This window comes from Lepisma saccharinum, chromosome 15 (genome assembly GCF_977018435.1).
Source record: "Lepisma saccharinum chromosome 15, izLepSacc3.1, whole genome shotgun sequence".
Lineage (NCBI taxonomy): Eukaryota > Metazoa > Arthropoda > Insecta > Zygentoma > Lepismatidae > Lepisma > Lepisma saccharinum.
The window spans coordinates 29,994,807-30,020,561 of record NC_139243.1 but is presented as its reverse complement, the minus strand read 5'-3'; the positions used below and the strand labels follow the sequence as shown (position 1 = coordinate 30,020,561).

At 38.5% G+C, this 25,755-nt stretch overlaps 1 protein-coding gene across 1 annotated transcript; it reads left to right on the top strand.

Annotated features, from left to right (window-relative positions):
• Positions 1 to 8,869: 8,869 nt before the first annotated feature.
• LOC145999440 (uncharacterized) lies at positions 8,870 to 13,337 on the top strand. The gene is made up of 2 exons (XM_083136402.1): positions 8,870 to 9,367; positions 12,915 to 13,337. The coding sequence occupies exons 1-2, from the start codon at positions 8,897 to 8,899 to the stop codon at positions 13,227 to 13,229; spliced, it is 786 nt and encodes a 261-aa protein (XP_082992528.1). The 5' UTR covers positions 8,870 to 8,896; the 3' UTR covers positions 13,230 to 13,337.
• Positions 13,338 to 25,755: the final 12,418 nt, after the last annotated feature.

The window sequence follows — 25,755 nt, the reverse complement described above, 5'->3', positions numbered from 1 at the left end:
ATCGGACAAACCCAAACATTGTAAATGATACCAATGGCCACAATTTTCACAAGCTACCAACCTTTCCTTATCGGGATCTTTGCAGCACTTCACCATATTCATGGCACCATTCTTATTTTGTGATTCATCAGGTTCATCACCACAATTGAGAGATCTAGCTGTAAGACTTGTTTTGGACCTCAGATTATAAGGATTACTTGATGCGTACATAATATAACTTTATGTACAAACTAGATTCACGAGAAAAATGGTGTAAGTTAACACGCAAAACACATCACTCAAGATCGTGCTGATAACGTTCCACAATACTGGACCACCAATTATACTGTGACGTTCACAATTCAATCATTTGCACGATTATATTTCGTTCATAAATATTTGAAACTAAAACGCGAAGGTGAAGATACAACTTCTATGGGTCTATATATTAGTGAAATAACTGAGCAATATGCAGTTCACTAGTACTTATATTTCCATTTTTGTCAGACACACTATCACATAATGACTATTGATTCTCGTTGCTATAGCAACGTTAGAATTCCAAATATCTCGTTTATACAGCGTATAGTGCAATGAATAACATAAAATATAATTAACGTTGTACAAAGTAATAATTATACATTTTTTTTGAACCGTTAATATAAAGTGATTTGTATAATATGAAATTAATAATTTCAATAAACATATAATTAATTATATTGTGAGGATCCACAGGACCGTCACATACTCCATCTTTGGCAATAACATCAAAGCAGTATCCTCTCATAAAGACCTAGGCATTGTTTTCGACCTAAAACTCACATTTGAAAAACATATTACAGGCACGCCAAAAAAGGCTATGAGTCTCTTAGGTTTACTGTATCGTTTCACCGAAATTAGTGACATCTCAGCCCTCACCTTGTACTTCATTTCCCAAATAATAGAATACTGCTCTCCCGTCTGGTCCATGGCATCTCCCACTCAGCTCTCCAGAATCGATTCTGTTCTTAACTTATTCCTGGCTATAGTTCGTTACAGGGTTCCCTCATTACGCAACTTTCCAACACCACATCTCCTGTCCTTTCTATACCTACAGACTCCCTATCAGCGCCGTTTACTGAATGATTTTAGGTATATTTACAAAATTGTCAATGGCAAAATCCGTTGCAACACGCTCCTCCAGGAATTCCACTTTCGAGGACCTATGCGCTCAACACGCAACACAAATCTATTTTACACAAAAAAAACCAGACTGGAAATTCAAAAACGATCGCTCTTCCACAGACTTCGCACTCAATATAACAACCTCTCATCAAGTGATGATGTATTTTCCACAGAGTATGCCTTTCGGTCAACCATCAGAACATATGTTGCCAAATAATATTTAATTGTGCTATCTTGACTTATTTATATTAATATTTTGTCTTATTTTGTTATTTTTATTTTTGTTCTTTTCATTGTTACTGATTTCAGTGTAAAATGGCTACGTGCTGTATCTGAAATATCTAAATAAATAAATAAAAAAGGTGACAACTCTAGCACATTATGTGATGACAAGTTGTATTTCTAGCTTTACCTTGTCTGTGCATATGCTGATGTTAGAGGATGTAGAAACTTGTTAGGCGAGCTCCTTGGTTAGCACAGTGGCCTGCGACTCCAGGGGTCCCGAGTTCGAAACCAATCCTTCATCAATCCTTCGAATCCCTTCATCAAATTCATCATATCATCACTCATCCTCATCCTCGCGATTAGCCAAAAGTAGTAGTAAAGCGACGCTAAATAACAAAAATCAAATGTACGAACAGGTAAAAAAATAAAATTCGTATGTGTTACCTCCTTGGCTTAGGACAGTAGTAGAGCGATGAGATACCTCAGGGCAAAAATAACTTATGATAGAGAGGAAACAGTATATCCGTTTACGATGAAGATAAAATAAACATAATTTATTCTTAGATCATTAACTTCATACAGACTTCTTTTAATGAAATTATTAGAATACGAGGCCCCCAATCCATTCTTTATATTTGAAAACTCAATTTCAATCGATAGAAAATGTTCAAGAATACGTCAGCAAATTATCATATTCAAATAGTAATAGTAATAATAAATTACTGACGGAAATGATAATTAAATCCATAGAACGGACGGGTGAAAAACGTAACATAAGCGGACGTGTTGGGTCTCTCAGACCCAAAGTGAAATTTTCGGTTCAGAGCTACTAAGAAACTTTATTTCAATTGTAGTACTACAAGTGTATACCATAGAGCATAATATTGCTTTAGAACATGTATTTCAATAGAATAAAGTTCTTAAAACTTTTGAACCGAACATTTCATTTTGGGCCTGAGAGACCCAACCCAATGTCGATTTTGCACAACTAAAAAAAATACCCGAGTTGACGGCTGGATCTCCTAGAGCCGGACAGAGTTTCAACACGTGTAGCAGAATGGCTAATGCAATATCGGTCTCGACGATACAACTAGTGACACCTACAGGATGTACACGGAAGGTACTGGGAGCGTCAGTACAGTATGTGGAAAACTTTATCGGAGATTTAGAGAAATACTTACACCTGGGTCTCACAGACCCAGCCCGTCCATTCTAGGGTTAATAATATGGCACAGTGAAATTTACACTTGGCAGAGGCATTTTCTTGTAACACACTAATGAAATTTGCTTTAACCAAAGTAGTAGTAATAGTACGCTTTTAAAGATGTTCTTCAGGCACCAAGACACAACTGAACTATCCTTAAACATGCTAAACTTAATAGGAAACAACAGAAATGCAAACTACGAATTTTTAAATATAACCTACATTAATTTCCATTACTTATTATTCGTTTCCTCAATTCAAAATTTCTAGGTTGTAAATATCACATGATGAAAATATCGAAGGACGAACATAAAATTTTTGCGGAAATATTTCACGTGAGTAATAAGCTAATAACGTTTACTTTTTCCGGACCCTGTAGGCTTAGAGCCCCGCCCGCCTGTATGCTAAGCTTCTCATTTGACGTTAAACTAGAATTTAGAGCTAGATAAAAACAGAATGATTTAATATTATCTCCCGAAAAAATTCGCCTTATTCCATCAATTTTTATTACTTCTATTTATTACATTTCTCGTATCAATTACATGGGACGGTTTCAAACCCCTTGTTACGCCACTGTCGTCATTTGCCTCATAGACAAATGTCTTTGAGCGGACTACTTTTAACTAGGACACCCAGTAGTAGCCTACTTTTCACTTCCTCCCATAGTTCACCAGGCCTGTAGCCAGACAGGGGCCAGAGGGGCTCAGCCCCCTTGACATTAGGTCATTAGGTAAAACTTTCTTGTATGCCTAGGTAATTTGTTTGCAGTGACAAGTGAAAATGCCGACAGCAGCTATTACATTCATTCATCTTGTTTATGAGCCGAAGTCTAGGTAGAAGATTCTCTAGACTTTAGAAAGTTCTTTTTTAAGGGAACTTAAATTACATCCACATCTGCGTCAAGGGTCAACAGCTCCCAATTTTTGGGAACGAAGGGGAGTTTTATTGATTCGTGCAGGGGTGGAATGTACTGTAGGCACTATGATTTAATATTGTGTATTTTTTCTTGTATTATATAAATATTTGTATCATCAAGAGTAGTATGGAGTGTGTAGTAAGGGATGATGTCAGTAGAAGTCAATTAACACTTCAGGGGATGTTTTAGAGGATATAGAAAAAACTGTAGTATTTGCATGATGTTTCTAAATTTTATGTTTTACATTAACTTGGTGACCCGCCCCCCACACACGTAATTTGCCTTCAATTAATACTGTTAAACTTTCGAAAATGAACTTGGTCTACAAAGCCCCCCCCTGATAACCCGTGAGGTGATGTGATCAGCACCACGCTCCGGCCGCCTTTACTCCCCAGGTAGGGTGAGCCCCTGAGCCGCTTTGTACGAGGCCCAAGGTCAGAAAAATTCCGACCTAGATCATCCAACCCGGGAATCGAACCCGGGTCTCGTGGCAATCAGACGCCCTACGTGCTAAACCAGTCGGTGATTGTCCAAAAAGAACAATGTTGATATTTTTTCTTTCATTGTAGATAGGTTCATCTCAAAAATTGATAACCATAGGATGAGCTCTTTCGAATCGGACACATTATCTGCACAGCAATAGAATGATTACTGATAAAGTTAATTGCGTAATTTACAATTACAATTAGTATTTATTATTCTTTCTTGACAACGTTCTGCGAATATATAAAATTGATTGGAAACTTAATCACCCTCTCAAAGAGATAAACATTGTTAATAACCTGATGGATTAAAAGTAATTGTATTGATAAGAAGCAATAATACTTCATGATCTGTTAAGTGTTTTATCAATGCCATCAAGTAAGTCTGTTTTGATGTGTGAAATCAATCAATCTAGAGCGAAACTTAAGTTTTCCTTATTTATAGTATAAAATGTGTAGACTGTTCTGCGTATATTTTTTTGATTCGCAGCACCACTTATATAATCTAGTTTTTCATCCCGTAATGGTATCAAATATGATTAAAACAATTTTAAAGAATTGGCTTACTGCATGTACATTACTCCTAGAAAATTCAATAAATAGAAATATCAGAAAAAGTCATATTGCCGTGTTTGCACTGTGCGAATTATGCCGGGGATTTCCCCCCCACGAAAAATGTCCTCCCGGCAAATGAAAATTATTTTTTGCCCTGCCAGGGGTGATTGTATCCCCTTCAAAGAAAATTGAATTGCGAGCATATAATATACCATTTCATAACTATTTAAAATACGAAATTAAAAAAAATATATATCCCGTTCCTTAACGCTCCAAGTCAACAAAGATTTCCCTGACAAGAAGTCTTGTGGATTAAAGGAGGACACCATTCTTCAACTCTAAGGACAACACAGTTTATTGGCCGCCCTTGGTGCAAGTTTTGACTTGTTTGCTTCAGTCAGTAGCACAGTGAGAGCAGGTTATGTGAAGACGTGTTACCGTGTCGTGTCGAAAAATTGCTAATTTTCTGCCACTTTTTGCTAATTTTGAATATATTTCAAAATATAAAGGAAAACACACGATTTATCTTGAAGACGATAAATATAGTGTATCGCACTTAAACTATATAAAGTGAAAATATTAGATTCGGCTGCAGTAGATATTTCAGAGTGAGCACAATGGCAATAGGAAGATAAAATAAAATACTTTTTTTTATGAGAATTTAAATATTGAATTCTAAATATCTCAAATTTTAACGGAAAGAAACAATAGGGTAAAGTGCCCGAAATCCGTCCCCTGCCCTAAATTCGTCCTCCTCTTTAACTTCCACGGAAAGTGCTGCCATTTTGCGAGAGCAACAGGAAAATCTCTTCAGAAAATTTCGGTTGCGTGCTGGCAGTGATATAGTTGCCTTTTTCTGTTCATTCACGCTTTAATTTTTCAAAAATAGTTTGTGTGAAAGCTTTCTATAGTGTGAAATCAACTTGAAACAGTTATACTGCCCCCTCGCGGTAAGTTTTTTCATCACTTAGTGATTGATAACACTGGGGAACCAAAAAAAAAATATTTTATTTTGTGGCATAAAGTTTAATAACAGTTTCAGCACACAAAACAGCTGTGATTGTCAATTGTATGATTGGTTCAGTTGAATTGACTCCAGTTATAAAAATAAACACACCATGGAAAATGTAGGTGGTAAAATTACTCCACGCTTTTCTCGGTAATATCAAAATTTGATAATGGGCTGAAATTCCCATTAAGAAAGTTATTTATTTATATGTAAATTGTTGCTAGGCAACTTATGAAGCATTGCTAGGCAATGTTGAATTTTGTAGTATAACTAAGCGAAATGCGTTTAATGTGAATACATTGGAAATATGAGTTCCTCACGTAGTAAGTGTTTCAATAACCCACATGTTTTTTGATATATATATGTGGAATATATTGTTTACAATCACAGAGAAGAAATATCACTGATGTAGTGAGAGATTTGTATTAGGCTTATTTTGCCAAAAATCTGGGACAACAGAATAAAAAATTGGTCCCACATATAGTTTGCAAAACTTGTTTGGAATCACTTCGTTATTGGGGCCAAAGCGGACGAAAGGGATTCAGATTTGGAGTGCCCATGACATGGAGTGAACCAAAAAATCCTGTAATCACAAAAAGAAATATTAAATTGTTGTTGGAAGTTCATGTATATGTATGTCTGATGTTTCCGCTATTTTGGTTTAGTTGCATTTAATTCATAAATTAGAGCCAATTCAGGAAATATATTATTATATCATTATTCAGCAGCATGAAATCGCCCTAAATTAGCTCTCAAACACTGTGCCGCAATTTCACTGTTCCCCAGTGTAATTATAGATTAGTACTTGAATATTGCGTTCCAGTCGTCACAGCCATGTAGCGTTTAGTCAGAAGCAGTCGCCATTGTTGTTATAACTGGAGTCATAAATCCGTCCCCTTTGAGATTCTCAAATCCGTCCAGGAGACGGATTTAGGACCCCCATTATGTATCTTTCTTGTGATATATTTTATTTCTTTCCTGACCACTTAGACTAGTTTCGATTGATGTATGATCACTTGTCGACCTTTCTATAATGTGTTTAACACTTCTATACGCCTATACAAGTTCCACTGGTGTCCACCGATGACGAGGATAGTTCAAGAGATGAAGATGTAGAAAGCGTTTTTCGCAAGTCAAGCGAGGAGAGAAATTGGCAAAGTTTTCGAAATACTTCCAGTGGTGCCACGAGATGTGTTCATCTTCAACAAAAGTCAAAACCTTTGTTTGCGCGATTTTTGTCTGGCTGGGTAAAAAGATGTAACTTAAGTATAAAAATGTATAAACATGTTTTCATCTCAATAAATTTATTACAAGAGATTTCAACACTGTTTTAATCAAATTTCCCATAAAACAAATGAGTAGATAAGAACTGGAAAGGGGGGACGGAATTAGGACATCTTTTTCGAAAGATCAAAATTTCCGTTCCTTTTATTATTTACTCTTTTTGGTTAAGAAAAAAATATTTAGTAGAATCAGACCAGAAGCACTTGTAGGTATGGAGTTGAGTTGCTTCAATCAGTTGTTGAATTCTTTTTAACTTTAAACAAATTTTCAGAATTGAAGATTTTGCTTAGGGGGGCCGTATTTGGGCACTTTACCTTACAGGAAAAATCGAAAATACAAAAATACCATGCTTATTTTGTTTTCAATATAATTACCTCCTTTGCCTGAGATATACTAGTTGATATTGAGAAGATATTTCGGACATTGGAATGTCGTTGAAAACTTGCCGTTTCGGCCAGTCGAGCGGCTTCTACTAGCGATGTCGTCACAAAATCCTCTGGATCCGGAGATGATTTGGACAGGGGTGCTTGTAGCCTGTGTGTTCAGGTTCAAATGTCTAAATTTCATCAAATTTGTTGGGAATAACTTGAAATGGTAGTAAAGAAATGACAAAATATGAAAAAAAATCTTTAAAATTTAGAATACCTTGGAGAAAATTGACGTATATAACACGCGAAAAATGAATAGAGTGTTACCAACTGAACGCTGGTATTTTATTTTTTAATCGGAGTATTGCAGGAGTGGTCTTCCCAATTTGTGCATACAGTATATTGCCATAAGAATTGGTCATAGCAAATGTTAGTAAACAATTTGCACAACTGATAAAGACGACTCCCAGATTGATTATTGTTAAATATTGAAGGAATTAGTAAAATTCTTAAATTGTGCTCCATAACATGAAAGACATCTGCCGAAAGATACTAAGATAGACGGGCCTCCCTGATGGCGCAGTTGTATCGTCGTCGCCTTGTAATCAAGGGGACCCGGGTTCGATACTCGGTTGAGACACATAGGGGTTCGGATCCCACTATAAACTGTAGGTCTAGTCCCGATTAACCTTACTGTGCACAAAGGGTCTTAAAACATCAACTCAAAACAAAAAAAACAAAAACGAAACCATTGGTAGAGGATCAACATTGTCTCAGAAAAGATTACTAATGTTCCATAAATCTTCATTCAATGGCTCCGGGAACTGGTCAATTTCTTCGAGATATCTTTAATTCTCTGTCACTTAAAAATTTCAAGTGATCCATGTTGTATTCAATTCAATTCAATTCAATATTAAGTCATTATAAGAGGAGAAATATGTAAGATAATCTGGCTATATGTCACATTTAAAAAAATATGGGTGCGCAATGACAGCCGCAGTTAAAGAGAGTGAAAGATGAGAACGGCTGACAGAACGCCAGAATGGACTATTCACACACACACATACACACACACACACACACACACACACACAGAGAGAGAGAGAGAGAGAGGGAGGGAGAGAGAGAGAGAGAGAGAGAGAGAGAGAGAGAGAGAGAGAGAGAGAGAGAGAGAGAGAGAGAGAGAGAGAGAGAGAACGAAACATTTTGAAAGAGTTGAAGATTAAGGAAGAGACAGCCACACATAACAATTAGAGCGTGTGTGGAGAAGATTCAGTCTCTCTCTTTCCCTCCTCCCTGTCTCTCTTACACCCCCCCCACACACAAACACATTAAAGACGATAGAACACAGCAATATGACAAACACACCTTCAAGCAAATAGTGAAAAGTGATTTGGGGAGAATATGAGGAAATCTTGTTAGAATTCGGACAAAATAATTAACTTAAATTACATCACATTAATGATATTTCCCAATAACTGATCATTAGATCTTAACAGTATTTGCGCATTGACAGAATATTCCAGGTATTAAGAAGAAAATGACATATTACATCCAATGACAGAATGTGATTGATCTACCTACGATGATGTTTACGTGTTCAGAAAATTAATCATGTCTTATCTTGTGAATATGCACCGATTCGTATAAAAGCGCCCGCTGGTTTTGTGACCATCATCAGCTTGGAGTTGAACTGCTACAACTAACACCATGAAGGCTTTTTTCGCTATCCTCACCCTCTGCCTAGTGGCTAAGGTTCGCTCCGGGACGATCACCTGGGACTTCGAAAGTGATCTTGGGAGCCTGGAGCAGAACCCCTACAACACCGTGATCTGGAAGCAGTCGTCCATCGGCGACATAAGGGATGACAAGAAGAATCCGATCCCAGGAACTCCAGATGGCAGCGAGGGTGTCGCTGTCGTCGACCTTCTGAAGCAGGTGTCCGGAGGGGCCGCACTGAACACTCCCTGGCTCAACATTCCCGACGGTGGTGAGGTGTCTCTCTCCTATTTCACCAGGGCCTACCTCCCCAACGCCAACGGAGTCCAGGTGGCCTACCTGGAGAACGCTCCCGTTTACCAGGAAATCATCCTCGACCTCTACGACAAGTCCCACCCTTCCACTAACGAGTGGTACGAGGCATCTGCAGAGATTCCTTCTGGTCTCAAGCAACCACTGCAGGTAAGAAAGCATTAGATAATGGTTACTCAAAAGACGTTCATCTAGGAAAAAGTGAAAGGTGTATTTCGCACTGTATTATGACAACTGCCGCTTTAATATTAACTTCATTTAGAGAATCCATGTGCACAGATTCCATTGCACTGCACTCCTTTATAACGCTGGAAGACAGTAAAGTTCTGATTACTACATCTCCTTTTCTATCGATGAATCTTAGTTTTATAGATATGCAATAAAATGCTACTTACTGTAGCTTAATAAAAACATTATTTTTGCACCTGGAATATTGTTACAAATATCATAACTACATGAGTTTAAGAAGTCAAAAACCTTTCCTCTATAACAAAAAGAGTCGACCTTGCAGTAGTATTAAAACCGCAATGCTGTGCTAAATGTTTTGCAATAGTGTGCAACTATACATTACACTCAATATACGCGTATTCGGGATTAAATTATCCGATATGCCATCTGGTGAGATTTTCAGGAACCACTCTATTTAGGACACTTTCCTGTGTTGAAGTCGTTCAAAGCATGGGGAATGTGCTAAAAAACAATATATACTGTTCCGTTTTCGGCTTCAAAATCGTTTTATGGGTATGGGACTTGTCTGTGGGTCAGATCAATTGAAAAGTTTTAATTTGTTTCCACCCCGTGGAATAAACAAAATGAAATTTGTAAGTAAATCAGGGAAAACAGAATTGATTGACAAGAAGACTGGCGTGGGGAAAAACGTGAAATGCGGCAATGAAATAACGAAGAATGCATGAGTTTGCTCAATTTTTATACGAAACATGATCAAACAGTTTTAAATTTTACTTTATAAATAAAACATTTTTTTTTAGAAAAGTCATGAAGTGTCTTGCCCAATGCATCGAGATAAGCAATGCATTATTTAAGAAATTTGGAACAGGCGTAAGTACTAATTGCAAAGATGAAAATAGTTTGAGAATGAAATAGTGTCTTAAATGTAACCAGAAAAAGAAAATTAACATGGTTAATATTGCTGTTCATTCAGTATGATGTCATTTTTATTGATGATAGCCTGGTCATGAAATTGTGAATTCTATTATTATTATTAAACCACCCTGCCTCTTTGGAGGAATAACTGCAACAATATGTTCGGAATTTTCTTCTGCCCCAGCTTTTCAAGTACAGGTCAATTGCACCCAGTTACAACATGAGGTGTAGATGATACAGTACTGCTTTGACGGACCAGCGCTCATATATTAGTTTCGTCTGTTTACGCTTCGTTCTCTGCACAGCTTCGGCATCATTATAGTTCCTGGTATTCACATCGTTTTCACAATATTAAAAAATATCGCGTAACTTCAACTTTCTTCACAACAGCCATGTCCACGCCCTAGTACTAACTGAACGTATGAATCCTACATAGAGCGGCTGAATTGGAAGAGACACTAGCGGTCAGGTGCTAATTTTAATCGCGAATAATCCACACAGTACGCGAAGGATAAGCAGACTATTACACAATTTAAAAATTAAATTTCATTTCCTCAACGCTCAACTGAGTTCCCATAATATTATATAACTTACATTGTAGGAATTTAAAAAGCACAATTTAACATCCTAAAACTATAATTTCATCTGAAAGAATTAAAGTGTAAATCACCAACACTGAGACCTTCTGTAAACAAACCGTCTCACCGATTCGATGTATCATTCCTTCCCGCACGCATAGAACTCGCCATGTTGAAGGTGGCACTACTTCCTTGCTGTTCACATGATTATTTTTAGAAAATAACTAATGTTATAAAATATCATTATGTACACAAATTTCTAAGCTCATTGAAAGTTACAATGCATATTCCTACAAAATTTTCCCACTTATCTTGCCTTGCCATGTCACCAAGTTATTTTACGAAGTGCACTATATTTGTCGGAACAAAAATCGTTATTGCCCGACCCTGTGGCCGAGTGGTTAGCACATCGCGCTGCGACGCCAAGGGTCCCGGGTTCGAATCCCGGTCGGGCTTGGTTGTTTGTCAATGTCCATTCATCAATTTCATCATTTCATCACTCATCCCCATCTTCGCAAATTAGCCAAGAGGCACAAAACGCGAAGTAAAATAAACTAAATCAATCAATAAATCAATCGTTATTAGGATGCTTGTCAAAGTTTCTAACCGCAATAAATTTACGAACTTTCTTTGTCTTGTTTTGATCACCATGATCAAATACATTTATTGGATTTACAGAATTGCATATGGCTGTTTATGCCCATTATATATTTTATTTACATAAGATACACTAACTAACTAACTCCCTAGCCTTCTTAACCCCGAAGGTTCATGGCTGCAGCAACACAGGCCTTCCATCTGTCCCTATCTTGAGCAAGATCTATATACTCTTTTCCATCTCTACCGATTTCCTTTAGGTCCATCTCAACGTTGTCCCTCCATCTTCGTCTTGGCCTTCCTACAGGTCTCTTACCATCAGGTTTCCCAACAAGAATCCTGTAAACTCCTCTTTCCTCTCCCATTCGTGCCACATGGCCTGCCCACCTAAGTCTTCTTGATTTAATCATTCTAATAATATCTGGACATGAATACAAATTATGTAGTTCTAAATTATGTAACCTTCTCCACTCACCTGTATCCTCATCCCTTTTAGGTCCAAAGATTTTCCTAAGGATCTTATTTTCAAATACTCTCAATTTATGTTCCTCTTTCAATGTAAGGGACCAAGTTTCACATCCATATAATACTACAGGCAAAATTACTGTTTTGTATATTTTAACTTTTACATAAGATACAATTTACATAAAATCTACAAACAAATTTCAAATACACTCCTATCTATATCAAACCTTAGAAATATACATTACCATGTTATATCATTGTGTCTAAAGAAATGCGAGTAAAATATATTCAATTCGCATGCAAGAAAGAAGCCAAATTTATGGGAAATGATTACTGATGCAAAGAGTTAACCATAAAGGTGAAGCAATAAGTACAAAAGAAGGAGCATTGGGTTTAAAGTGAGACGTCATTTGCGGCAGCGTATCCCATACTACAAATTGACCGTTGTTTTACGTTATGTAATGAATCCTGTAACAACGCTGGATTTTCGTGTGGATTATTTTACTTCTATGAGTTTGCAATGCTTTCTGCATGCACGTGGTTTTGTTTACAGAAGGTCTCAGGGTTGGTGATTTGAACTTTAGATACAAACTCATTTGCAATCTTTTAACACAAGATATTTTAAATAAATCGTCCTACATAACAAAAACGAATCAAAATCAGCAAGTTAAAAATAAATATCGACATTGATTCAGCGTTATTAATCTCAATGGTTCCCTGTTCATTCTATAAACATGTGTACAACAGTAAAAATTGGTTATTTGTGAATGTGGAAAACAATTACAAGTGATAGTTTTGGTACTTTGTTATTATTACGTTCTTCATTATTTTTACTGTGCTTGAAAATTATTGATTTCCGGTACTTAAATATCAAGATGTGCAATAAATCGCACGATTAAAGAGACTGAACTGCACTTATAGAAAATCCACTCACAAGAACTTATTCTTTCTAGATATGGGTGTACGGTAACCAAGGCAACGGCACTGAGATCGATGTGGTAGCCATCGACAACCTGAGTATATCAGGAGTTGAAGATGAAGAAGATTCTAACGAATCGGGTGACTCAGGTGACTCTGGAGATTCAGAGGATAGCAACTCTTCATCTTCATCAGAAGAAGACTCAGAGGAGACTGAGGCTCCAACCACCACCACCACCACCACCACCACTACAACCACCACCACCACACCTCCTCCACCACCAACCACCGAGGAACCAGAGAGTGGTGGCAGCAGCTCTTCGGAAGAAGACGACGAAGAGGAGTTGTAAGGGAATACAAGGAGGAAGAATATGTCACATCAGCTAGCGCTAAGTCGATGTAACTACCTTATTGTTCTACGAACGTCTTGCACAAAATAAATCATATTTTTGATTTGATGTCATTGCTTTCCTTCCGCCCTCTAACTTGTAATACTTTCACATAATTCACAAAGAGGTAGGTTCTTTGTCGAACCTAAAGCTTAAGTGAAGAAAATAGTCCAGTCGAAGTCACGCCGCCCACCTATAGTGTTGCCAATAAGCAACAATTTCAATCCACCGCATACGTACCAAGACGCGAATGTGTCGACTCAGCAACTTAGAAGAAATGTGGCAAACCTAGAGGGCCAGAGGTGTGGAGGAGGCAAGGGGAAGCTTCGACCTTGACTGGTCTATTTTCGTGGAGAGAGCAATAGTAACGTCTTGGCAGTTGGCACGTACCTGAAGTTAGTTGCAGGATATTTTGTTATGTTGTAACAGAATAATAAGGAAGTTTAACTTCGTTTGCAGCAAGAAAATACGGCGATGTTTTATGTGAACTAAGGAAACTTATGATACTGATATTTAAATGGAAATACTTCTGCAGCGTGAATCTTCTGACAGGCAGATTAAACTAAGTTATGTTGCTCCAGTACCGCATACTTGGCACTCCATTATTCTTTCTAACCCTGAAAGTAGCAAATGCTACTCAGCATCTAAAGATATATCAGCAAATTCCAAGCATCCAATTAGGGTAAAAAATGCTATGATATTGTTTCCTCAAGATGTGTAAAGAAAGCTTATCTAGATAAAAGTACTACACTTTTACATTGTTCTTCATAGAACGTTAAACATCGTTAGTAGCATACAACAATTTTCCTATATTTGGACATAAACATGTTCATTAACAATGTAGTGTCGCATAACGTTAACAATGTTATTATTTCAATTGTTGATAACCCTGGTAGCTGCTAAAAATATACTAAACAGTGTATTTTTGTGTACTGAAGCAACGTAAGTAGTGGTTTTATTGTTATTGCGAGTTTCGAAGCACAGACAAATATTACATACTAGCTGATTAGCCGGCGTGGTAAATTTCTCGTATCGGAAAAAGGGATTTCTTCAAATTTACAGGAGAAATTACTTACCGAATGCAGTTTCTTTAGACTTGTGGAAGTTCGGGGAAGTGTTTTCTCGAATCGTTCATTGAATTTTGCCGTTAAATCATCTATTTTTCGATATAAATGTGTGACCGATGCACGAAAGCTCTTGCATCCATTTCTTCCAGGTGGATGTAGCCTGTGTGTGATGACGTAATCCCGGTCAGTGTTTCCAAACACGCGTTTTTGTAACTGAAGAAGGTACGTTTCCGCAAATGGTTTGTGGGGCTATGTGTCAATGGTTCGTGGGGCTATGTGCCAATGGTTCGTGGGGCTATGCGTCAATGGTTCGTGGGGCTATGCAAGAATGGTGTGTGGGGCTACGCATATTTTTTTCGAAACCAATTTTTAACTATTGTAACCTATAGTGACCCTACCTAACCTTACCATACCGGAAATGGTTCGTGGGGCTATGCGTCAATGGTTTGTGGGGCTACGTAGGTATTGTTGGGTGCAGTGGGGTGGAAACACTACATGCCGAGTACGGTAGTGAAACTGTGACCGCTATTTTGCGTGTTACCGAAGGCAAAAAGAAACGAAGAAAACTTACTCGATATGTCGCAAATAGAGCTTATTTCCGTGAAATAAGCGAAATGCCACATTCAGCAATGTTTCTCAATGCAGAATACGTAAGTACGAATATTCAAATTAAATGAACTAGCAAATTTCAGCCGTTTGTCCGATACGAGAAATTTACCGCCGGCGTTGCCCGGGTATTTATATATCGCAATCTTCTATTAGACAGGAAAATAATGAATTCTAACTATAGTGTAAAATGTAACTAAATTACAGGTATTTAAAAGTATAAGTACAGTATACAAAATATAAAGTAAAATCTTTCACAAATTCACTACAATATTAATTTAGTTCAAGACTTGATTATAAACAACATTTTTAGCTTCACCTCCAGGAGCAAGAATAAATAAATTGAACGGCACTGGGAGTGTCACTATTCATCTTAGCGACCCCGAAAGCTATGGATTCCACACTAATATCGGTCGTTTTCAATTATTTTTGCGTCACCCTCTTCCCACCCCCACCCCTAGGGGTGCCAGGGGTGTCTTACCCCACAGTATTTCTTTCCAGATTGTAAGTCATATGTGTACCAAGTTTGGTTCAAATCGCTCCAGGCGTTCGAGAGTTATGCCGGAACAAACATACATATTTTTATGTGTAGCTATAGATTAACTTATCTTGTGCTTTGTCTGTTCAAGAATTCCAAAATAAATTTGTAGATATCTATTGCTAGTCTCATAAGCACATTAACGAGTTTGCTTATATCATACCAGCGCATAGCTGTACCTACTTGATAAAGCATGTAATGTTCTCTTCTCTGTCTCGAAGGGGAAGAGTGGGAACTTTTCGTGCTCTAATTCCGAAAATAATAGTTACTAAAATTGTCACAAATACTTATTAAAGTTGAATCGCAAGTGTGCGAACATAAAACAGCACATCTAAACTATCAGTAGCTATGTCTCATGTGGCGTGACCATACGTATGGTTTTCGCAGGACAGCCCTTTTTATAGACCTTGTCTTGCGTTGCGCGAAGCAACTCCAAAAATGCAAATATGTCCTTTCTTTCAAGAATGTCCTGCGAAATGTCCTGCGAAACATGACTCGTCCGTTTGCAAGGTTTAAAAGTAACTTCAGTTCAATAGAAAGTGCATTGTAAGTTGTTGTTTCTTTCAAGTTACTCAGTTACAGCAAAACAAGATAAGTCAAGGTTAAATCCACCTTTTGATTAAATTTAACTTCCGATGTCATTGATTACACCATTCAAAATTTGTCAAAAGAACTTGATATCAATAACTTACATTTTTCAAATTCGAAGCGTGTTTACCCTGAACAAAGGAGGTGCGTCATGAAACCCTTGTTTTTTATAAGTTGCGTAAAGGACAACTGAGTGGCTATACATTCAGAAACCAAAGGCAGTTTTTTTCTGTATTCCTTGAAAACTGTTTCAGGATGGCGATCATTCTTTCATGCAGGAATTTTGTAACTTTACATTTTACAATTGTTCGTGCATTTAGTAGAGATGAAGTACCGCGTTATGAAAACTGTAATGTCGCCAGGGCCTAAAACAAAATATAGCCTATCGTGCCCAAATTTTATAAATCCGCGCGTGTGTGTGTCAACATCTCTAATTTCCGAAACTTGGTTTTATGTGTGTATGCATACTGTATGTTTGGAGTTGGAAGCTAGGAAACATTTTGAAAAAAAAAATGAAAGTAGGGATTTTGTGTATAGTGTCCTGCTTTACGTCTCTGAAAATATGTTCACCCTAGACTCTCATAGCGAAGAATTTTGATATGATTTGAACTCCGAGACTAGAATCTTTGATAGGAAACCTAACCTCGTGTCGATTCATTCAGTAGGTTTCGGATCGAGACAGAGGCTGATCTCGTCTTAGTTTCTTCTCTAAGACTTGACTTACCCTTCGACTCATACTCGTAAATAGCCCACCTCCGCGACGGAGTGGTTAGCACAGCGCGCTATGATGCCAGGGGTCCCGGGTTCGAATCACCACTCACACTTTGTGATCACTCACGTTCATCTTTGCGATTAGCCAAAAGTGGTAGAAACGTGAAGTAAATCAATTCTAATCAATTAATCGACCCATAAATATCAATCCGAAGCATTAATTACCCATTTTGAATAAAATAAAAGTAGCGCAAAGTTAGCTAGCAATAAGACGAAAAAAACAAACAAGATGCAGTCAGTATCCTTCCAGCTAATGTTTCTCCTCACACTACTCCACTAATGGAACACACCACCTACGTACATTCTAGAATTTCATTGCTCTTTTCGTTTTAATATTTGTGTTACTTTGCTTTTGTACCTCTTAATCGCGACGATGAGGATGAATGATGATCTGAGACAATGTATGGTAAAACAAAACAATGATGAATCCGTACTATGACTAGGGTTCGAACCTGGCTTCGTAGTGTGTTATGCTGACACTACATGACGTTTGTTTTTAAAACAGGAGGAAAGTAATGGAAAGGATCACATGATGGCATTTTCTTTTTTAGAGCGTAAATCACAGACAAACACAGTTTTCAAGCACTTTCATCGAAGAAACGCAAACACTTTCAGACATGGAATTTGAAATGCACACTTCAAACATATCTGTCATTAATACTACACAAAATTAAAATTCTAACACAATTCAAACTGAGTCCCACTTTCAGAAACTACACACCGAGATTACGGAAAGCTTCTTCAAATGGACGACAATGCTTCTGAGTAGAGACCGGATTTTAAAGGAGTGTCCTTTTTTATTTTCAACACGATCATGGAATAAATAACAACAATGATGATACTTATCTTTCTGCCCTCTTTATTGACTAGTTTTCTAGCCTGCATTCTTCTTCCCCCTTTTTAGAAACATTTTCCTTGGTTTCTTTATTGACAAGATATCAAATATTTTGTACGACTGTATTTTACTTGAACAAAACCTTCAACAATTGTCTATTTGGTACAGTTTAGAGGAAAGAAAGAACAAGCGCCATCTACCTTACCTTCATGATATGAAAAAGGCCTATTTTTCTTTGACAAGTAGTAAATTGTTCGAAGAATTTTGGTGCTAACGTCCCCAGCAACTGAAGTTTCATAATGCCTGTGGTACTTCCAGTATTTTGGAATCAGTTTTGTAGCCTTCTGATTCATTGCGTTCCGAATATCCGGCAAACAGGACGTCAAAATACCTAGCTTCGGAGCTGCTGTGTTTTGACAACCTTAACTTTTCAACAGATGAACAAATGCAGCGTTCTTTTTTCCATTTTAATCAACAATAAGTCAAACATACTTTCCATTGAATTCAGTTCACATCTCAGGACATTGTCTTTCCCTATCCATTTCCTTCTTACTTCCTATGTTTGTACCAGTACACTCAGTGGCTTGCCCAGGATTTTCGAAAGGGAGGGATTATGTATACTTTTCTTGGTAGTCAGCCCTCATTTTGTCATATTTTCCTACCTTTGACGTTCTTTTTAAAAATACTGGGTAAAAAGGGGGGTTATAAGCCCCATCAACGCCCCCCTTGGGCACGCCACTGAATACACTCATCTTCCAAATTAAGTAACTGCCTTACTGCCGGTTTATTCTTCTTACGGTCATCGTCATCATTCTTCGATTTTCTCTTCTAACCCTGACTACCCGCTTCCAATCAAGATCACGACGCCCAAATGAAAACCTCTCAGCCTTCACGTAGTACCAAAACCAGAACTGTATTTTTACAGGCTAACGAGGCTTTGGTGTCTGGACTCACAGTCAGTATAATCCTCTGAGAGGCTTGTGTTGTGTCCTGTTTACTTGTGTTTGTGGTTGATCTTTCATGAATTCAAACTCATCACAATTCATCGTCATCTTCGAAATTAGCCAAAAGTTGCAGAAAAGCGAAGTGAAATAAATAAAATCAATCAATTAATCCATCCACAAATGATCTATATTTTCTTCTTGATAAGCACATAAAAATTGAGTTATTAATCCGCAATTATAAAGGAATTATTGTAGAAAAAATGTTATCCTCAAAAGTACACTTTGACTCTTTACACGCTGCCAATTGTTGCGGGAAGAGAAACAAGAACATTTTTGATTTCGGATAGCAGATATTCGATACTTCCAAATTTAAAGTCATGCAAACTTCTAAGTTGGTATATACCACCAAAAGGCCGAACACATATTTCTCAACATTTGCAAAAAAGAAACCAAACAACCCAGCAAAAGTTCTGCTAATATTAATTTACACATTGGGCGCATTTCTACAAAGCTACAGTGAAATAAAGGAAAAATGCTGCAACGCTTAACTCATTCATACCTTCTTTCATTCTTATCATTTTTGGTTTGGACGACGCGGAACCGAAAGGATAGAAGGCATAGCCTAATACCGGAGGAAACACGAAGGAATATGCCTTATTCACTCGACTAGAGCGTTGTTTACAGCTCTACAAATAAAACAAACATTAAGATTTAAACAAGAATGTATTTCGATGCAGAGCGATTACAGAAGGAGACGAGATGCACGTGGAGGTATGGTGTGACTCCGGACGAGGATGTAAGGCGCCCAGATTCACGTGGAGGTATGGTTTGACGCAGGGCGACAAGATAATGCGCCCAGATGCACGTGGAATTATAGTGTGACACCGGGCGAGAAGGTATGGGGCCCAGATACACATGGAGGTATAGTGTGACGCAGGGCGACAAGATAATGCGCCTAGATGCACGTGGAATTATAGTGTGACACCGGGCGAGAAGGTATGGGGCCCAGATTCACATGGAGGTATAGTGTGATGCAGGGCGACAAGATAATGCGCCCAGATGCACGTGGAATTATAGTGTGACACCGGGCGAGAAGGTATGGGGCCCAGATTCACATGGAGGTATAGTGTGACGCAGGGCGACAAGATAATGCGCCTAGATACACGTGGAATTATAGTGTGACACCGGGCGAGAAGGTATGGGGCCCAGATTCACATGGAGGTATAGTATGACGCAGGGCGACAAGATAATGCGCCCAGATTCACGTGGAATTATAGTGTGACACCGGGCGAGGATGTAAGTCGCCCAGATTCACGTGGAGTTGTGGTTTGAAGCAGGGCGACAAGATAATGCGCCCAGATGCACGTGGAATTATAGTGTGACACCGGGCGAGGATGTAAGTCGCCCAGATTCACATGGAGGTATAGTGTGACGCAAGGCGACAAGATAATGCGCCCAGATGCACGTGGAATTATAGTGTGACACCGGGCGAGAAGGTAAGGCGCCCAGATGCACGTTTAAGTATGGTGTAGAGATATGGAGACCATTAAACCGAGAAAACCTCGTCATGTTAATATTCACACTTGTTTATTTCCTGAACTTGTCCGACCAGCGAGTGATCCCAAGAATGCGCTAGCTTGTAACTTCCGTAAAACAAGGAACTGGAAAGGCAAACGCGTGGATCTAAACAGGATCTACCGCGTTTGAAAGGTTTAACAACCTTTCGACGCCTAGAATGATAAAAGCAAGCTCCTACCCGGAGCTAGCTCTCTCTTTTGATTCTGACACTCATCGACGCTACATGGATAACTAGTCCGATTACTCTACAACACGTTACACTGCTAACTACGACGATGGAACACGGAGTTACCGCTGCCTAGCATGCTACAAGGCGCAAGGGATCGCTTGGCTTGGTGAACTGAGGGTCGCTGGATAGAACCTTGGAACTGTCACGATTCGGTCTGCGAGAAGCATTAGGACAAGACATCACACACATCTACCAGGTATGAACAAGCGTGAATAACCCTTTACACCAACTTTCCATATCTCTACCCTCCTACGGAGGAGGTTCAGCCATCAGATATTATTAAGCTCTACCTAAATGTTTAAATGAAACTTCCCTGTGACCTCAGAGCCCAGGTAAAACGGGCTTACAACATGGTGGAGGTGCTTCAGGCCCTTTTTTTGCAATTAAGTACCCTCCTGTACGAATTGCTTTACATTAAATTATTCTCTCCCCGCCCCTCCCTCCCACTTTGGGAGCATTTTTAAAGTAAATTTTTAGTAATTCCAACTCATACTCCCACAGTACGCTTAAGATGCGTCAGACCCAGTGACAATTTTGTGTATTACCCTATGGAAAACAACCCCTCTTGTTCTTTTATGCCGAGCACCCCCTTTTTCAATAAAAAAAAATCTAGTTCTTCTGCATAACATGTATTCAAGCATCATTCACACAGGAATGAGAACACTTGCTTATACTTATTTGACCAGCGATATATTAATGACATAAATAACTGTATACCCATACTTTCATTTGTTCTTTGGTCAGCACGACGAACCTTCGTTTATGAATACGTCACAGATAGCGTTGCACGAACACCTAGATTCCTCCCTCGACCAAATCATAGAGTTAGCAACTGCAATCACGGCAAATCCAATAAATTCACGACCTTTATCCCCAATTCCCTCCCCTCCACTAACACGGTTAAGGTCTGCTAATAGAAATTACCCTCAATTTGTCCTTGGACTAGCAACACCCGACAAAAACCGACCCCAACCCTTAGCAAGTACCCCAGCTCCCGTCTCAACTTCCTCTAACACTGTTAATAGTTCTGGTAACGTAGCTGTACAAATTTCCACCACTAACATGGCCACCTCAATTCCAACTGCACTATACCCGGCACCATTTAGCGGAAATGACCCAAAATACATTGACTCATTTTTTCTCAAGTTCCAAAATGTAGCACACGCCGCAGGATGGACGGAACCTAAGCGTAAAGAGATGTTATCTTTATTTTTGACGGACACCGCTTTAACTTATTTTCATGACATACAGAAACGACCCAATTTTGTAGACTTGACATACACCCATATCAAAGACGAGCTAAGTACGCTATTCAAGGGATCATACCTGTCAGCAGATCCCGTACAGATAATACTCCAAAGAAAACAAATGGTAACCGAACCCATTCACACCTACGTTATTGCTAAAAAGGCATTAGTCCAGCAATACTTCCCGAACGCCACTGAAGAACAAACTCTCTGTTATATCATCACGGGACTGCGAGCCAAATACATTGGCTGTTTAACCAACAAGCATTTTGCCAGAACAGAAGAATTAATTGCCCACCTACAGAATTTCGAACGCCAGCAGTCATTAATTAATTCCCGTATGTTGGAAGAGAAATTGGAAATTGATCAGGCAATCGCTCAGGCGAGCTTGCCCCAGACATTCATCCCGACACCACTTCACAGCTGTTCGCATGCACAGGTCTATTCCCCCCTCCCCAGTAATGCACTCAACCCGACTCAGCAGTTTGTGTCATACAACCAGTGTCCATCTCCTTTTCTCCCACCATCGACACATCAAGTCCAAAGTCTACAGTCCAATACCGCACCCGTAAATAATTCCCACACAGTGTATCAAGGAATGTATCATGTACCGAGTTCTGATAGTGCCCGCTCCGCGGCGCCACCATCCGTAGCCGCTGTGGAACACGCTCAAAGTGCTACCTCTGGTGACGAAATAAACAAACTTTCGTCACAAATCTCGACCTTAGCTTTGCATTCAACCGAAGAGATGAACGCAAGTTCTCTTTTCAATCTTTGCTCAAATGTTCTGGAATTTGCGAAAACGGCTAATCAAAACGCACATAACAGAGGTTTCAACAAGGGGAATACTAACTCTTCCTACAGAGGTAATTCGAAAGCTAATCACAGAGGTAACTTTCGATCGAACTCACGAGGCCAATTCAGAAGTAATAGTAACAAGAGGTTTCAACGTCGAGATCAGGCTAATCGCGACGATGCAAATACCTCAGCCTGCAAGTTTTGTGGTCGTTATAATCACGAGAGCGACAACTGCTTTTACAAGCCACAACGAGAGAGTAGTTTAAACTAAAATCGTCTTCGACTTGCAGGAACGAAATCGAAGATAACACCAGATTAGATAAAGTTCCTATAATTGAAAGAAATGGCCTATATTTTATTAATAGTAGCATACAAGGAAAACAGGTAGATTTACTTATTGACGTGGGTTCCCAAATCTCAATTTATCCTTCCCACCTTCTCCCTACTGAAAGAAAAACATACAAGGTACAATCCACAATCCAAGGTGTGTCCGGATCGAAACTGAGTGTGTCTGAAATTGTCGTTCTTCCTATCATAATTGGAAAGCGTAAATATTCGCACCCATTTAGAATAGTAGATTCAACTAACGTCCCTCCCCTTTTAGGAAATGACTTTTTACGAACGCAGAGGTGCGAAATGTCGTTGAAAGACAATACAGTAACTATTTATCATTTAGGACGTACTCCAAATTATAGTATTTTAAGATGAAAGTACAAGACTCACCAGCTGTCGCATGACATATTTACCCAAATTGAGAATGTAAATGTGTATGAGGGAAAAGCTACCCTTTCAAACACAATTCAGTTAAGTCCACGAACAGAAACTTATATCAATTTGAACATTACCACTACAACACCCAACACCCCTAAGCATGTACTTTTTACCCCATCTGCTTCCGTTATGAGCCAGAATCCAGTAGTCCTTCCCAATGATACAGTAAACACTCAGTCACCTGTAATTCCCAAAGACAACCCTATAGAAAAGACTAATCTTGACAAGAAAGATGATGATGATGATGATTTGTTCTTTCATCAAGTATTTCATGCACAAGCAGCAGATTTTGATATTAGTTCAGAACAACGTAAAGACCCCTATTTCAGAGACATTATTGATGTATTAGAAAACAAAGATAAAGCTAGTGACCCTAAACTAGAAAAGCTTTCGTATTCTTATGTACTCAAAAATGGAGTCTTATACAGGACTAATAAAATCAAAACTGGTAATAGGGATAGACTTTGTATTCCTCATGCATTAAGAAATCAAGTATTTGACCTTATTCATGCACACAAAATGAATGGAAGTCACCAAGGTGCTCAGAAGACATATAATTTAATGCTTATGCGCTACTTTTTCCCCAATATGAAGAAATTTGTGTACGATAAGGTTCGACATTGCATCCCTTGTCAGATCTCAAAGAAACCACAAGGTTCTAAACCGCATACGCTGCAAACATTTCAACCAGTCCAAATCCCTTTCCAACGAATTCATATTGACGTATGTGGTCCTTTAGTCTCTTCAAAAACGCACAAATACAAATATTTTCTATCAGTAATCGATAGTTGTACAAGGTATGTAATTACAGCTCCTTTGGCTAATCACGATGCACAAAACATAGCAACAGCCCTAGTTGAGAAAGTCTTTTTAGTCCATGGCATCCCGGAAACGATCTATTTAGATCGTTCCACACCCAATTCAAGTTTACTCTTACGAGAGTTAGCTAATATTACAGGCGTACAACTAAAATATGTAGATACTTGTGCCCATTTCACGAATGGATTAGTTGAGAGTTCATTTAGTTACTTAAAGAAGGTTATGAGAGTCTTTGTGTTAGAAAAGAAAGCTTCATGGTGTGACTATTTAGCTAGCGCAGCGTTCAGCCACAACGTTACAATCCATTCTGGATCCCTCCAGAACCCGTATTTTACTTTATTTGGCTACAACCTGTAATGGTATAGTGGGGTTAAGCCGCGATCGCGCGAGATGTTATGAGGAAGCGACTGTGCGACGATCGCAACTTCAAAGTTAGAGTAAATACCCACACTATATATTACAAATACAATTTTTGTGTCGCCCTTCTCGCACAACAATGCAGGAGTCTACAAGCAACGTCGACGAGAAGCGCGAGACAAAGCCCTATAATAAATGTACACCCTATATATATGTATATAATGCACACTCAAAATTAAAGGGTCCGTCAACGAATAGCACTCTGTGCCTTCTCCGTTGAATTCATTCACACTCTCAATTAGTATATCATCCACTCTTATTGTTTGGTCTTGCACTCACGTAAATACAATATTACTCCGGAGTGCCTTTGATATCAGTATATGGTTACCACGTGACGAGTACCTCATGCGCGTTTTGATTTCAAGTAAAGAAAAACTACAATTTACTAAGTTCAATCAACAACAGCGTATTGCTTTGCACAAAAATAATGTATTTAATAAACAACAATCAACACGTAAAATAGCCCAATATTAACAGGGTCGACACAAGTCCAATACTAATTTCACAAGAGACGTGCGTCCACGTCAAAATTCAAAAGACACGTCCTGCGTGTGTTAATTTAACTGACTTCAACCATTTACTCCGTTAACAATACGTATTCAATTCATACTTTGATCTTTACATCGACCCATTCAAACATAAAGATTTAACCTTTAACAATTCGGCACAGCTCATGCGTTCACTACAAGCAAGTTTTCTTTTGCATCACGCCGATTTACTTTTACATTAACAAGTTTTGCATTTAAACAATATTACCCCCAATTCTCCTGATTCTTAATGCTACCGTGGAAAAAGGGTGGAAAGGTGCAAAATGGAACAAACGTCCCGAAACAATTATTAAAGGGGGAATGAAGGTTCGTAAATTTTGCTTTTTGCGACGAGGACTTCAACTCGACGTCCTTTTTTTGACTACCAGGTCAAATCATCAAATGCTAGCCTAAGAAACGCATCACAAGATAGGCGAAAACTGCAATACTCGTTCGCTGCACAAAAGGTTCACTTGTTAGGAATCACTTACGAAACCAGAATCTTTAGCGACAAAAAAAAAAAAATAGTTTTTTTTTTTTTTGAGCCAAATGTCAAGTAAGAATTAATTTGTTCTGTTCCCACCTAGTTTTGACGTATAATTATATTTCGTTAGTTCACATAAAGCGTTCAAGGCGTCCAAAAGGTGGCACGCAACAAGGGGAAAAAGGGGGGGAAAACAGAGTGCGACAAAAGTTTTACGCGCAATGCTTATGCATGATTAAAGGGAATACGACGTGGAACTTCAGCACAA

Bases quoted from the DNA above. Each gene is read 5' to 3' on its own strand.
- LOC145999440 (XM_083136402.1), top strand. From the start codon at position 8,897: ATGAAGGCTTTTTTCGCTATCCTCACCCTCTGCCTAGTGGCTAAGGTT. The intron at 9,368-12,914 runs GTAAGAAAGCAT...TATTCTTTCTAG, and splicing joins GTCTCAAGCAACCACTGCAG to ATATGGGTGTACGGTAACCA.